Below are 13,714 nucleotides of genomic sequence, written 5' to 3' on the forward strand. Positions count from 1 at the left end.
GTATCAGTGAACCCACATAGATACATTAAAACACTGAAGTCAGTTGTGCTTTTGGGGATATGAATACAGCTTGTTTCTTGTGTCACTGACTATTATGGTTCAAAGTATCGTAAAGCATTAACCTGGTGATGCTCTTGTCCCCAGTCTCCATCAGCATGGGTGAGCTGTAATCATGATGCTACATGAGTTTCATGTATACTTCTCCTGCAAAATAAAACTGACAATATTGCATATTTGAGTTACGTACAGTCTACTTAAACAAGTGTGAGCAAGAGAAAGAAAAAAAAAGTGTAATCACTATAACTCTTGCTCTACCTTTGCAATTTCTTCTCCTTGCAGGTTTTTTTTTGTGGCTGGTAGGCCTGTTCTTGGGCTTGGAGTTCTTTTGCCTTTTTGACTCTACAATTAGTGATTCAAGCTTTAAAGAAAGCTTCTCTTATTACTTGAAACTGGTGTGGTCTGGCATTTGCAGCACATGCTATGGTCCTTCTGTGTTTTGGGAGCAGCCTTCTGACTAGTTATCATGCTATTTTAGTTGGAAATTAAGTACAGAAGGAGGTGTTCAAACAAAAAGAATAGAATTCTTCCTCTGCTTTGTCCTGAAATCAAAATCGCTCGTTCCAAATTCTGTGTGGAAGTTCTAGTCCACATATCAGGTTTCTTTAGTCAATCAGCCTAAGTCAGGTTTGAAACTTCTGAATTTATGTAGACTTAGAGTTTCTCCAGACTTTTGGTTAGTCTCCAACATGCTGATGTAATATAGCTGCGGATAGTAATTTTAGATAGGACAGTTACTAATAATTAGAAATACTAGTTTTAATTTGTTTTGTGCAGTCTCTGAATGCCTCTTCCATGGCAGTCTCTGTTGCAGGTACCTGGACATAATTTATTCAGTCTTCTCAATTTGTGTAGTAACTTTTTGTTTGCAAACTGAAAAGCATAGAGTTTGCTCTAAGGTATGAAGTCCACAAACTGTAAGAAAGGGATTGTAGAACTTAATAGCAGAAAGGAATGGCCACAAAAGGAATGGCCACACCACTAGCAGAAAATTGCTCCTAAAGGATTCTACGTGCTGTTGTAGTCCAAATCCTTATACATACAATGATTAATCCTAAAAATCTGTACTTCCTGCTTGTTCCTGCAGACTTTGTTTGTTACTAGCTTTTGTTAATCCACTAGTTTGTGTGGGCTGTCACAGAATATAGCAGCTGTGAGCAGAGTGGTGGTGTTGGATTGTATTGTTGCTTATGCTGGTATCTGTTAGTTCACTTTTAGATAAAATCGCCTCCTTCTCCCACTCTGGCAAACTACCCAGTTGTATGCATGACAGCTTATTCACATTGACTTATTTTTCTACTTCATAGGACATAATTTAATCATATGCAGTGTTTCTGAATGAACTATTCAAACAGGAAAGGAACTTCATCTTTTTGTGAAAGGTGTTCTATGTTACATCTTCAGTTGTCATCATAATGTATGCTGAACTTAAACATTAAGTGGTAATTTTTCAGTTTAGTCTTTAACGTCATGTTATGTCCTTATGTGTTCTTAAAATGCTTACATAAGGAATACTTTGGCTAAAGCTGGTTGACATTATTGAAGCTGAATTCTGTATATTTTTTTTTTCCTTCTTCTTTATCTGGTTCTGCCTTAACATAACCAATAATATCGGGTCAGAAGGGACTCTCTAAATGCCCATCAATAAAAGCATGCTTATGTCTGGAGTTGGACCATATTTGTTCTGCTAACTTATGGCTGGTTGTCTCTTAGTTCAGCTTATTTTTACTGAAACAATATATTCTGAACTTTAAACGAGGGTTTTTTTCTTTTGGTCATCTTGTGGATGTAGGAAAGTTCAGGGGCCTCTTATATGATCTAGAACGTTTCTGAAGGTTGTACCTTTATACCACTCTGAGATGACAACAGCTTGAAATGTCATGCTGCAGAATGAAGGATGTTTCAGGTCCTTTAGTCCACAGTTTGTAGCATCCTAGGTTGATGTCCATATATTACAAAAATTATTAGGTGTTGGTCTTACTGCATGAGACTTTTCTATGAGACTAGCTGTCTATCAAGTAAGTCCTGCAGTGCTTCTGTCCATTTCTGTCCCCTTCTCTGGGAGGGCTTCATCTTTAGTTTCTTTAGTCCAGCTGGAGAAGGATTGTGTCTATGTTCTTTCTCCAGCAAAATGTTGGAGTGGACTTGTCACAGCTCTGAATCATTGTTGGTAAGCAGCTGTTTATCTTTGGGAAGGAGCAGAGAGTGTCAGTGTCAAATTGCACTGCAGTTACTTCTGTTCAGAAGTCTCCTGGATCAAGATGGTTGAAGAGAACTGTATTGGGAGAAGAAAAAAGATGCCTCAATTTTTCCCTCTTTGCAATTAACACACAGTGCTAGGTTGGATCCCTGAGTTGTAGTCCCCAACTCATTTCACGCTCTGTTGTCCCAATGAACAGGTCCAACTTACTTTTGTTTCATAAATACCTCCTTTGGACAAGCTGAATTGTGTTGAATTACAATTTGGTGATGTTGATCTACAAAATACTTTCAAACCAATACTTACTAATCCTGAGAGGGTGAAATCATGAGGACTTAATATATGTATATTGTACCTCAAAATATTTTTTGGTAGGGCCTGTAAATTATCTGAAGGGAAGTTATTTTCTGGTAGAAAAAAGTGGCTTGCATCCCTGAGAGAGATACCGTGTCCCTGTATGTTTCTGCCTTTCCTATAACTTTTACTGACAGCGTGTAGCTTTCTTGGTTAACCCATCCTTGCTTTTGCTTCCAGATCCAGTGTAAGGAAAAGATCTGGAGTCCTTTCTCTGCTCTCTGAAAGAGTTCTATTTAGTACTTTTTCTATCGATTGACTTCTGGGTATTATAGTTGGACAGATGATCCAACAGTTACATGTGTGTATGTATAGACAGAGAGAATTTCAAATGTCAGCATTTCAAAGTGTCTCGTAGCTCCTAAGTCTTAACGGTGTGTGTTGGCTGGTGACAGTGGACTTTACCAAGGCAGCAGCTTCTCTGACAGTGTATAGAGTGCTCCAGCTCTGACTGAGCTTCCTGTGTCAAATGGGCAGTATTCATCTGAGATACTGGGATATATTTGAGTCCCTGATATTTGAAAAGGGAAAAATTGTTTTGAATCCGCACTCAGCATAGACAGACCAACTTCTGTTTAACTGGGACATTATCGTTCTTTTTTTTTTTTTTTTTCCCCCCTTCTGTTTTCTGTTTCTCTCAGTGACCCTGGTGGAGGGATTGAGATGTCAGAGTTCATACGAGAAGCAACTCCCCCTGTTGGCTGTAGTTCACGCAATTCTTATGCTGGGATAGATCCAAACAACCAGGTAAGAATTAAAGCTACTCCAGTTGTTGCTTTAGTACTGATGGTTTTGCAATCTGTAGAGTAATCTTTGCTGATTTTATTATTTTATGGGTTTTTCTATTGTATTAGGATAAACAACTTACCTTTCTGTATTTCTTACTGCTTTATTAGGGTGGCATTGCACTCTCCCAGCTGCTTGGCTCTTGCCCATCCCATCTTGTGTTTGTTTTAGGAATGGCTGGATTTTATAAGGCAACCTACTGTCCCATCAGAAAGTTATCCCTTTTGCTCAGTTAGCTGTCTTCTGATTTAGTAAATCAAAATGGCTCAGAGCATGGTCAGATAAGTACCAAGACCCACTGTGGCGGGTTTTTCTCTTCCATTTTGTATCAGTGAGCTGTTAGATAACTTAAGGTGTAACTTCACCCGTATGTTCTATATTTGTTTTTCTCCCTTAATTTTGTTTGATCTGTTGTTTAGTTGCTTAATTGGCAGTTGTGCTGAGTTTGAGGAGGCTTCTGTTAAGTCTTCTTAGAACGTGCCCACTGTTGATTCTCTTGCAATGCTAAGTAGCTTTCTGAAAGTTATTTATTATTCCTGATAGTTAAGATTCTGCAGTAAAAAATGCTAATTTGCTAAAGTACAAACCAAGATAAGCTGGTAGAAATGGAAAGATTAAAACTGTTTATTTTTGGATGACTGCTGCAAAATCTTTGCTATTTTGATACTGCAACAGGAGTGGGAAGAAAGCAATAAATGGGGGCTGCCATGCACCAGATGGAAGTGCTGAAGAACTTGGCTTTATTAGATTTTAATGCAACTTCATTATGCTCTAGTTGCCTTGTAATTTCACTAGGGAAGTTGTTCTGTTTCCTTATGTCTGCTAGATTTACGAACTCAACTTCCATAGCGCTGCTTGTGCTGTTCCTTCTATTTGGCTTGTGATGTTTAGCCAGTCGTGGCATCTTTCTTTTAACAACTCTTCATGGGAACAAGTAGCTTGACTAGCCAGACTGGAAGGTTATGTTGACAGTTAGCAATGCAGCATCATATTAAAGATACAGAAGATATTTTTGAATGATGTGGAAATCCTTGGTGTGGTATTATAGTATCAAGTCCTTCTAATTAGCTTTCTGAGCAAGTAGTATATATTGTAGTGCAATGTTATGCTAATATTGGTGTTTTATCTGAATAATGCTCTGTTATACAGCGTAGGTACTCTAAGAGATTTTTTTCCTTTGGAGACAGAAGGTATTTGGTAGTATTCAAAGGAATAGGTAGTGATGGTCCATGTAGGAAGATAGAACTAGGCTGGGGATCATGTTTCTTTGACTGGTCTTTGGGGGGGAAAAAAAAGCTATTCCAAACATAACAGTTTTAATATTAAAGCATGTGAAGAAGCTCTGTGTTCTTTCCTGTGTGCTTTAATGCTGACAATATAACACAGTTAAAGCTACTGTGAAAGGAAGTATAGTGTTTAAAATGTGTCTATACTGATAAAATTAGTGCTCAGTAGTCCCCTGTGATTGAATTTGCAGCATGAAAAGGGTATGTGAGCAGTAAGCATCTGAGTTCTGTTCATTTTTTTTGTGTGAAATAGCTTTCCCATGCTGATGTATTTGTATTCAGCAAGGCATGCTACTGAAGTTGAAACATGGCAAAATGACTAACTAAAAGTGTGAGTGACAGCATAGTAAAGAAAATGCATTAAACAAGCTCCAGCTGCTTTTTTGCATTACACGTAGCAAAACCTTTGTTCTTCTGTAGTATGGCTGAATAAAATCTGCGCACATATTCAGATTACCTTAAATTTGCTGTGCTTACAGAGAAAAACTAGTAGAATTATGCTCTTCCCCAGAGTCATTTGAACTAGGGATTTTTGAAAAACAGCATCATAATAAGTATATAGCGAAGTCAAATTGCCATCATTTATGTGTATCTTGTGTTCAGATTTTCCCTTTTAGTGCTTTTCTCCTATCTTATTTCTGAATGGTTTAATTATTTGACACATGCATTTTTCTGTGCTGTTTGGAGTTCTTTGAGAGAGGTGATATTGACAATATTCTTGAAGGAAAGAGTAAATTCTCCTTAGCACCTCTGCAAAATAATCTGCTACAGATTACAGGATGTATGTAGTAAAAGCAGGCTGCAAACCTAAACAGCTAGCTAGTTTTCATAGGAGGAGGTACATGACTGCTGATTGGCCGTTGAACGTGACTGAAAAGCAGATACTGTAAACTTGAAATATGATTGTAACTAATATCCAAGAATAGATCAAGGAATACTGCACAGTCTTCCACTAACCAGTTTACTTGCTTTGAGGTAACTGTAATCTGTGTACTAGGAAACTGTCTTCAAAAGAAAAATTGCATTTGCAGGAATGAAAGGGAGGAATAAGATACAATAAAATGATTAGGTTAAATTGATTTAAATTTATTCAGCTACCAGTGGGCAGCTGCCACATCCCCTGTTCATGCTGCTGCCACTTTCCATGTACTAGTGCTTAGGTTCTTGTAGTTACCTGGTCATTGGATCAACTCTGACAGACCTGAAAACTAACCCTGGTAAAAATATGTATCTTTTCTGATGAGAGCAGTTTGGTGTTTGCTATGTTGAATGGATAAGTTTTATATTAACATGGTGTTTTCTTTAAGCATTTTAGGCACCTGTGATCCCTCTATTAAACATTCAGCTTTACAACAGCAGTTATTAGTGTACTACCACACTAGTAATTTGTTTCCACATTAAGTATTTTCAAGGAAAATTCCTAGATTAGAAACTTTAAAATCAGCACAGTAAAATCTCCACGTACATTGGTTATAAAACCGAATAATGCAGTGATAAAGTTGGATGCATAATTAGATGCCTTGTCATCTATGTTTGCAGTAGAAACACTCTGAGTCAGAAAGGATTTTAGAGCACTGTGCTATTGAATGCTTTTGTGCTTTTCAAAATCTCCTTTACATGTATAGGCGAATATATGTATTGCAGTAATAGGAAACAACAGTTGGATAATTTCTGAAAGTTTACAGCGCTTCCCCCCCTCCCCTCCTGTTTCTAGGTTGGATCTGGGTTATCTCGTCTGGGAACAGCAGCAACCATCAAAGGTGAGATTTTTGACTACTACTTAAAATTACCTTGCAGTAGCACTTTAAATCACTAGTGTTTACTATGTTGTTTCTAAATACTGTCTACCTTACTCATCTTCAAAACTTTTTTGTGAGCTAGGTAGGTACAGCATTTACTAATTGGAAGAAATCTTCCTTGGAGTTGCAAATTATGTGCCTAAAACAGTAGGAGAGAATATCCTGGAATCCATGCTCTGTTTTCCATGTACCAACAAGGGTTTTTTGCTTATAAATGCAGAGCCAAGGGGTTGGTTTGAGTGGGCTTTCCTTACTATTTTGAGTTCCATGCAACCGATCAACCTTCTGCTATTGAATTTCAATGACTTGATTACTTTTAGTTGCTTGGCATCTAGCAAAAGTATTGTCCAGGAGAGCCCTTGTGAACTCCGGAGATGAAAAGATACATTATTTGTAATATGCAAAGTTGCTATCTTGTAAATTTATTAAGCCAAAAATAAGACAAAAGAAAATGAGATGTGAATATTTGTCACCTTCCTGATCTCTCCTTGCCTTTTTTATCTTTACAAGTATTTTGTTACAATCTACCCCTCATTTTTATTGGCAGCCATGCAAAAAGGATTATTCAAGTAGATATATCTTTAAGAAAAAAATATTTATTTCCATTGGGTTCTGTGTAAGATACTTTTCCAGTTTGTCATGGAAGATCTGTGTAGTTGAATAAACTTTCTTATATACAAAATAAAGAAATAGAGTAGATAAGAGAAATCTTGTGTTACTTGTTGTTATTATTATTATTTACCTTCAAATGAGAAAATAAAAGCAACAGTCTTTCATGACAGGTGAGAAATCTGCAGTGTATGTAGAAGTATGTGTTAATACTTTGAGCACTAGTACTCTTCTTTCTTAAAATTCACAGGAGATAGTGACACTGCCAAGACCTCTGATGATATCAGTTTAAGTCTTGGCCAGAGTTCTAGCCTATGTAAAGAAGGGAGTGAAGAACAAGGTAAAATTTCTTCTTCTGCATATTGAACATGGTATTTTGTTACCAAAGACCCTTTGCTTAACATGCTGAATAAATTAATGCAATTTGTTGATAGACTCTAAGAAAGGGTATCTTGAAGCTCTCTGTTTCTTTTCTTAATTACGCTAAGTTCCTGGGATACATAGGTTGAATACTTTTTAACTTTATTCTTTGGCTGTGTGTTTCTTGCTCTGGCATCTTCCAGCAGGTAATAAATATTTACTGTCTCCTTACTGCTGAAAGATAGCTAGCTTGCACATATCTGGATGATCTCCCATACTGAAAGTGGCCTGGGATTCATGGAATTCAATGTAGACTAATTTGCTTTACTTTCCAGTACAGCCAAATAATTTTTTTTTTTTAAAAATCAGGCATGCTTTTCTGTAAAGTAAATAATCCTGCGTTTCTGGAGATATAGACTGCTTCTAATATGTAAGCTATCAGTTTTGTAATTGTTTTTTTCCTACTATGTAAGGAAACTGCTAGTTTGTACTCTTCAGCTGTCCAATTTTGTTTTGGATCTCATTTTTCATTTAGCTTCGTTGCCAGGAAAAAATCTGCTCAGACTAAAACAGAGCATAAAACTGTAGGGAAGTCTTTTGTTTGCTGATTTTTAAGTACCTGATGATTAGCAGGAAGCTAACCCTGGGAATACTACAGTTCATTTTCGCCCATCTAATCTGACTGATGGGTTCCTTTCAGTTACTATGTTGTGATTTAGTGCAGAAAGTATGTTTAAAATAGAGGATTACAGGTGGCCATGCTGTTGTAATAGGCAGCAGGGTTCTACTACTTTCAGCTGAGTAACTGAACTGTGTGTGAAGTGTCTTGAAGTTACGCATATGCAAATACACTCTACAAAAATTTAGCAATTGTAGTAACTTGGCCTCCAGATCTTCTATTTTTAGTGGCAATGCCAAAAGGGAAAGTAGCCTGACTTTCAATACCACCTGCAGGTGGACGTTTTTACAGGGGACTGCTTGTGATGGGTAACAGAAGCAATTTTTCTGACCAAGACCTAACAGCAAATCCTCATGATTTGCTTTAGCAGTACTAGTTTGAGGTAGTAAAACTTGGTAACTTTGTAGGGAGTTTCATTGTAGTACCAATAGACATCTGCCGGTGCCTGCATCCTTGCTAACTGTGAGCTGGCTTGGTATCTGGTACAAAAGGTGATTTTTTTAATTTCTTTTTTTTTTTTGGGGGGTGGGGGTGGGTAGGTTGTGACTTCAAAGTTAATGGAGTTTACTCTATTTTCTTTAATAATTTTAAAGGCTGTGAAACAGTTTGCTGCATGTAGGAAATAAAAGGCAGGATACCCTTTTATAATTAAGAAATCTTGGGGTACATAAAAATGTTAAGTCTGAGACACATGAGCAGTGGAGGAGGTGGGGGACTTGTCAGAATTGTGTTGTCTTTTACTACCTGCTAAGATTAAGCAGGTGTTGATGTTTCTTTTTTATAAAACCTCTGTCAGGTTTGCCCAGATGGTAGGAAATCTTTTAAATGGTAATGTGATGCATAGTAGTTGCAAATGGATTTGTCAGTTTACTTTATCTGATATAAACAAGCAGTTGTAAAGCAGATTGTATAACTTACATGAACATTCTACATGAATATCTTTAAATGTGTACTTAAACAGATTTGGCAACTGATCGGAAGCTTTTTCGTCTGGTGTCGAATGACTCGTTTGTCTCCATCCAACCTTCATTATCCTCTGGACAGGATTTGCCAAGAGACAACAGTGACAAAGTGTGCCTCTCGAACAACCAGCTTGTGGACCAGTCTAAAACCAGTGCGTGTGACACAGAAGTAGCTTCGCTTGTAACTCTGCATTCTCACTCCTATAGGAAGGATCATAGACCACGAGGTGTACCAAGGACTTCTAGCTCTGCTGTCGCTTTTCCAGATGCTTCACTAAATGACTTCCCTCTCTATCAGCAAAGACGAGGACTAGATCCTGTCAGTGAGTTAGAAGCTTCCAAACCCCCTTCTGGATCCAGAGAGTCCTTGGCTGAGAACTCTTGCATTTCAGGAGTTTTTCAATTAGATGACATTCTGAAAAGTAGCAGCCCTCAACCATTGGCTAAGAGTGGGAAGAGCAAATCCTTGAAAGCAGACAAAAGTGTGGACAGTCTGAGAAGCCTGAGTACAAGAAGCAGTGGTTCAACAGAAAGCTACTGCAGTGGGACTGATCGTGACACTAACAGTACCATCAGTAGCTATAAAAGTGAACATACTAGCTCAACGCATATAGAAAGTGTGTTGTCAGAACACGAGGAGGAGTCTCCTAGAGAAGAGAAAAAGGATGGTAAGAAAAGGGACTGCGGTGTTGACTCAGAGGATGACAGTAGTTCTACTACTGACAAAAGGACTAGTAGTGAAAGGACTGCTGTGGAAGTGAGCACTAACAGTGGTGGTCAAGAGGTAAAGGGTTCTAACGCATCTGAAGAGATGCACAGTCAGAAAGGTCTTGGGGCCTCTGCTTCAGAAGAGGCCAATAAGAACCCGCATGCCAATGAATTGACTACGCAAGCTGACAGGCCACCTGGGAAGGCTGCTGAACAAAGAGATGAGCCGAGTGAGAAACTAGCTGTGCTAGTAGATTCAAGAGCTTCTAAAGAAACAAGTGGAAAACAAAAAGAAGGAGATGTTCGACCAAAATCTTCTAGTTTAATACATCGAACAGCCTCTACCCACAAGTCCAGCCGTAGAAGGACAGGAAAAAAGCGGGCTAGTAGTTTTGATTCAAGTCGGCACAGGGAATATGTTTCCTTCCGAGCTGTATCTGGTACTAAACCTCACAGTGCTGTGTTTTGTCACGATGAGGACTCCAGTGATCAAAGTGACTTGAGCAGGACATCAAGTATGCAGTCAGCTCACCAGTTCAGCAGTGATAGCTCTTCCAGCACCACCTCCCATTCATGCCAGTCTCCTGAGGGAAAGTACAGTGCTCTAAAGACCAAATATGTTTCTAAAGAACGTGGGGGCACAGACCCTGAAAATGCTCACAAAACCCACGTAAGCTCTGAAGGAATTAGCAAAAAACGGTCTACACGTCGGACTTCTAGCACAAACAGTGCCAAGAATCGTGCCAGAGTATTAAGCCTGGACAGTGGTACTGTAGCTTGTTTAAATGACCCAAATAGTTTAATGGCACCAGGTAACATAAAACAGTTAACCACTTCAAAATCTGATTTGGAAGCCAAAGAAGGAGAGGTGCTAGATGAGCTATCTCTGTTGGGAAGGGCTTCACACTTAGAGTCAGTCACTCGTTCTAGGAATAGCTTACCAAGCCAGGCTACGTTTCCTGAAGGGGAAGAGCAAGAATCAGCAAGTGGAGGTAAGTAAATGACCTGCCAGAAGTACCTTGCTGTATTGTGTTAGTGAGTCTGGTATCTATGACTGAAGTTACAGCTATCCCTAAGCGTCTTCCTGTTTCTTCATTCTTGCCTAGTAAAACTGACAAAGCATTTCCTTCATAACATCTTGGAAGATCTACAGAAATGGGAGTTGAATTCAAACAAACATTATGAAATCTATAGGTAGAGGTGTTACGGGTTTGTAACTGGCAGTCTTTGTTAAGCAGAGCTGTATCTTAAAAATATTAATCATGATCAAATCAGACCTGCTTCATTGTATTACTCAAACTTCAAATTATGTGTACTATTTAAAAAGTTAACAATATAAGAAAGACTATTTTGTTTGAAAGATTGCTCAGTTTAGAAAACTTGGAAAATGGAAGTGATTGTTTGAAGTTACTGCTGCCTTTTAGGTGAACTCTCTGGCATGGCTTGAGGTGATATCAAAAAAACCAAACAACCCCAAACCCTTACCATGTTGCCTTGAATTGGTCATTCTTAGATGGTCTAGTTATTAAGCTGAATTCTCCTAGGGATTTGATTTTTGCTTAGCCTTGCTATTGTTGGCTAGACGGTGTTGTTTACTTTGGGGATTGTGGGATTTTTTTCTGTCCTCATAATGAGAACACAATTAACTTTCCTGTGCTGGAGAGAGGAATGTAGTTTGCTCTTACTTTCTATAACTACTACTTTGCTTGGTGTAATGTGAGTACTAAGCTTACCTGTAGTTGCTGGTATTAATATAGATTAAGAGGGGCATTTAAAAAATATAATTGGAGCTCTTAATAGTTTTTTATCACTTATAATGATGTTTTAGTTTTTTTTTTTTTCTTGGTTACCCATATTGACTGCCTTAACTAGAAAGCTTTTTGTGTCATGGAAGATAAGTGGGTTTAAAGTACATTTTCAGAGCAGTATGGGATTGCTAACTACCTCAGGCTGACCTTTGGGATTGTTTGAGGGGAATACCTAACCAGATAATCTAGATCTTGTTAGCTAAGCACACAAATGCTTCATAAAATTGTACTTCAGATAAACACATATTTTTAAGAAATTGTAGCAAATTAACTGTTCTTGTTATTTAATCTGCCAAAGCAAAGTATAGTGACTCCTCCATCTTAAAAGGAGAGACTTGCAACTCAAAATGAGAGGAGATATGACCAATAGTTCCCCATCCCTCCTGACACCGACATAAGAGCAAACTCTAAAAATCAGTACAATTAATTTTGGGAGGTAGGGAAAGTGTTACTGATTACTGATCAAGTTTGGTTCACAATTAGTTCAGACCTATTTAGATGCATATATATTTGTTACTAGGAATAACAGAAAGACCGAAAGTACCAGTATACACAGAGCTATGCAGTAGCTTCGATGGAAGAGGTTGCTCTTTTAGTACTAACCCTGCAAGCTGAGCACTTGACACACATTCTTAGTATGCCTTGTTAAAGTGACAGCTCCTCTTTATGTCTGAGGGTAATTTTACTAATAAAATATCTGCTTTATGTATTTACCATTTGGACTCTATGCTCTCCTTAGCACAAGATTTAACTTCATTTTGGTTTGTGTTATTACAGCTTAAAACTGTTCTCTCCTTACATGCAAAGGAGAATTAATATACCTTACCTTAGAGAACATGTCAGACTATACATGTACTCACCAGTCATCAGTAGTGGGAAAGAATCGATGTGTGATGACTGTATATTGCCAAATATCTTTATTGCTCTTTTAAAGAGTGAAATGGTGGGGAAGACCAACCCTAACACATTTAAAAGCAATCTTAAAGATCCAAATCCATAGCAGCTAAAGCAGGGAAGTCTTGCTGTCATTCTTGCCAAACTATTTAGTTTCCACTTTCAGTTTTGTTTAGATAATGGTAATTTTGAAGTTAGTATTCTTAATGAATGGTGAGCACCCAAGTATTACTTACCCATGGGTTTCAGGCTGACTTCAAAAGCTATTTGGATTCAGGTTCATCATATGATTAATAAATGCTTGCTGTAGTTTATGGTTCCTATTACCAATAGAATAGGAAATATTCCCATTATGATTCTAAGAAATGATTGTCATAGTAGAACAAAAATGTACCTTTTCTTTAGCATTACTTAAATATTTATACAGTTATGTCTAGCATCAAGTCAGTAATTATTTTGAATTTACCTGTTCATGACCAATCTGAGTAATTCCTTCATGTCCTTTGTTTCTACTGGTTTTTCTCTTGTGTGGTTTTTTTTGGTTGGGTTTTTCTTCCCAAATTTATAGCTTATATTATGACTTTTGTAACAGCTGTATCTTTTAATCATTGCTTTCTTATTTCTTACCTGTGACTAATAGTAATCAGAGAAAATGTTTTGATTTTTTAGATTCTAAGTTGCTGTATATTCAGTATTTCCCACTATTGAGTTGTCTTCAGCTTTTGGGAGTGTTTTTACAGTCATACATGTGTAATATAAATATGCATCATATGTGTGTATTTGTATAGAAATTATTTGACAAAATTAAGAAGTTGGTTTTTTTATATGTAGCAGATGAATTAAAGAATGAACTTGGTACACATTTTCATAAGATTCATCCATTGGTTGGATGGGATTTCATCCAGACTTTTAGAAGTTGTCTGGTTGAACCTCCTGCTGAAAGGATTATTTTATAATTTTATATAAATATTTTTAAATTTCTGTGATTGTTTATGATAACTCTTCAGAAACAAATAATTAACAGATGCATGCTGGATAACCAAAAGACTGGTATTAATGCCACATCTTCTTTTTCAGTGAGCAGCTTTCATATTTTTCAAATATGTCTTAAATCTTTATCTTTAGGGAGGGAACTAAAAAAGTACATTCTTACTTGTTTGTGTAACTGCTAAAAAGTGTTTCATAATGGATATGGCCTTTAGTAATCTTTTA

The 13,714-nt window shown here is 37.4% G+C and overlaps 1 protein-coding gene across 14 annotated transcripts in view; it reads left to right on the plus strand.

Annotated features, from left to right (window-relative positions):
* The window catches only part of PCNX1 (pecanex 1), a 94,797-nt gene that overhangs the window by 12,365 nt on the left and 68,718 nt on the right, over positions 1 to 13,714 (plus strand). For 10 of the 14 annotated variants that reach the window (XM_075754258.1, XM_075754252.1, XM_075754259.1 and 7 more), the window contains exons 3-6: positions 3,253 to 3,358; positions 6,398 to 6,443; positions 7,342 to 7,431; positions 9,092 to 10,792. In XM_075754258.1, coding sequence (XP_075610373.1) covers positions 3,253 to 3,358; positions 6,398 to 6,443; positions 7,342 to 7,431; positions 9,092 to 10,792 — 1,943 coding nt within the window. The remainder of the gene's footprint in view (positions 1 to 3,252; positions 3,359 to 6,397; positions 6,444 to 7,341; positions 7,432 to 9,091; positions 10,793 to 13,714) is intronic. The other 4 variants (XM_075754257.1, XM_075754263.1, XM_075754264.1 and 1 more) reach the window with 2 other exon arrangements.

This window comes from Balearica regulorum, chromosome 5, assembly GCF_011004875.1.
Source record: "Balearica regulorum gibbericeps isolate bBalReg1 chromosome 5, bBalReg1.pri, whole genome shotgun sequence".
Classification (NCBI taxonomy): Eukaryota; Metazoa; Chordata; class Aves; order Gruiformes; family Gruidae; genus Balearica; species Balearica regulorum.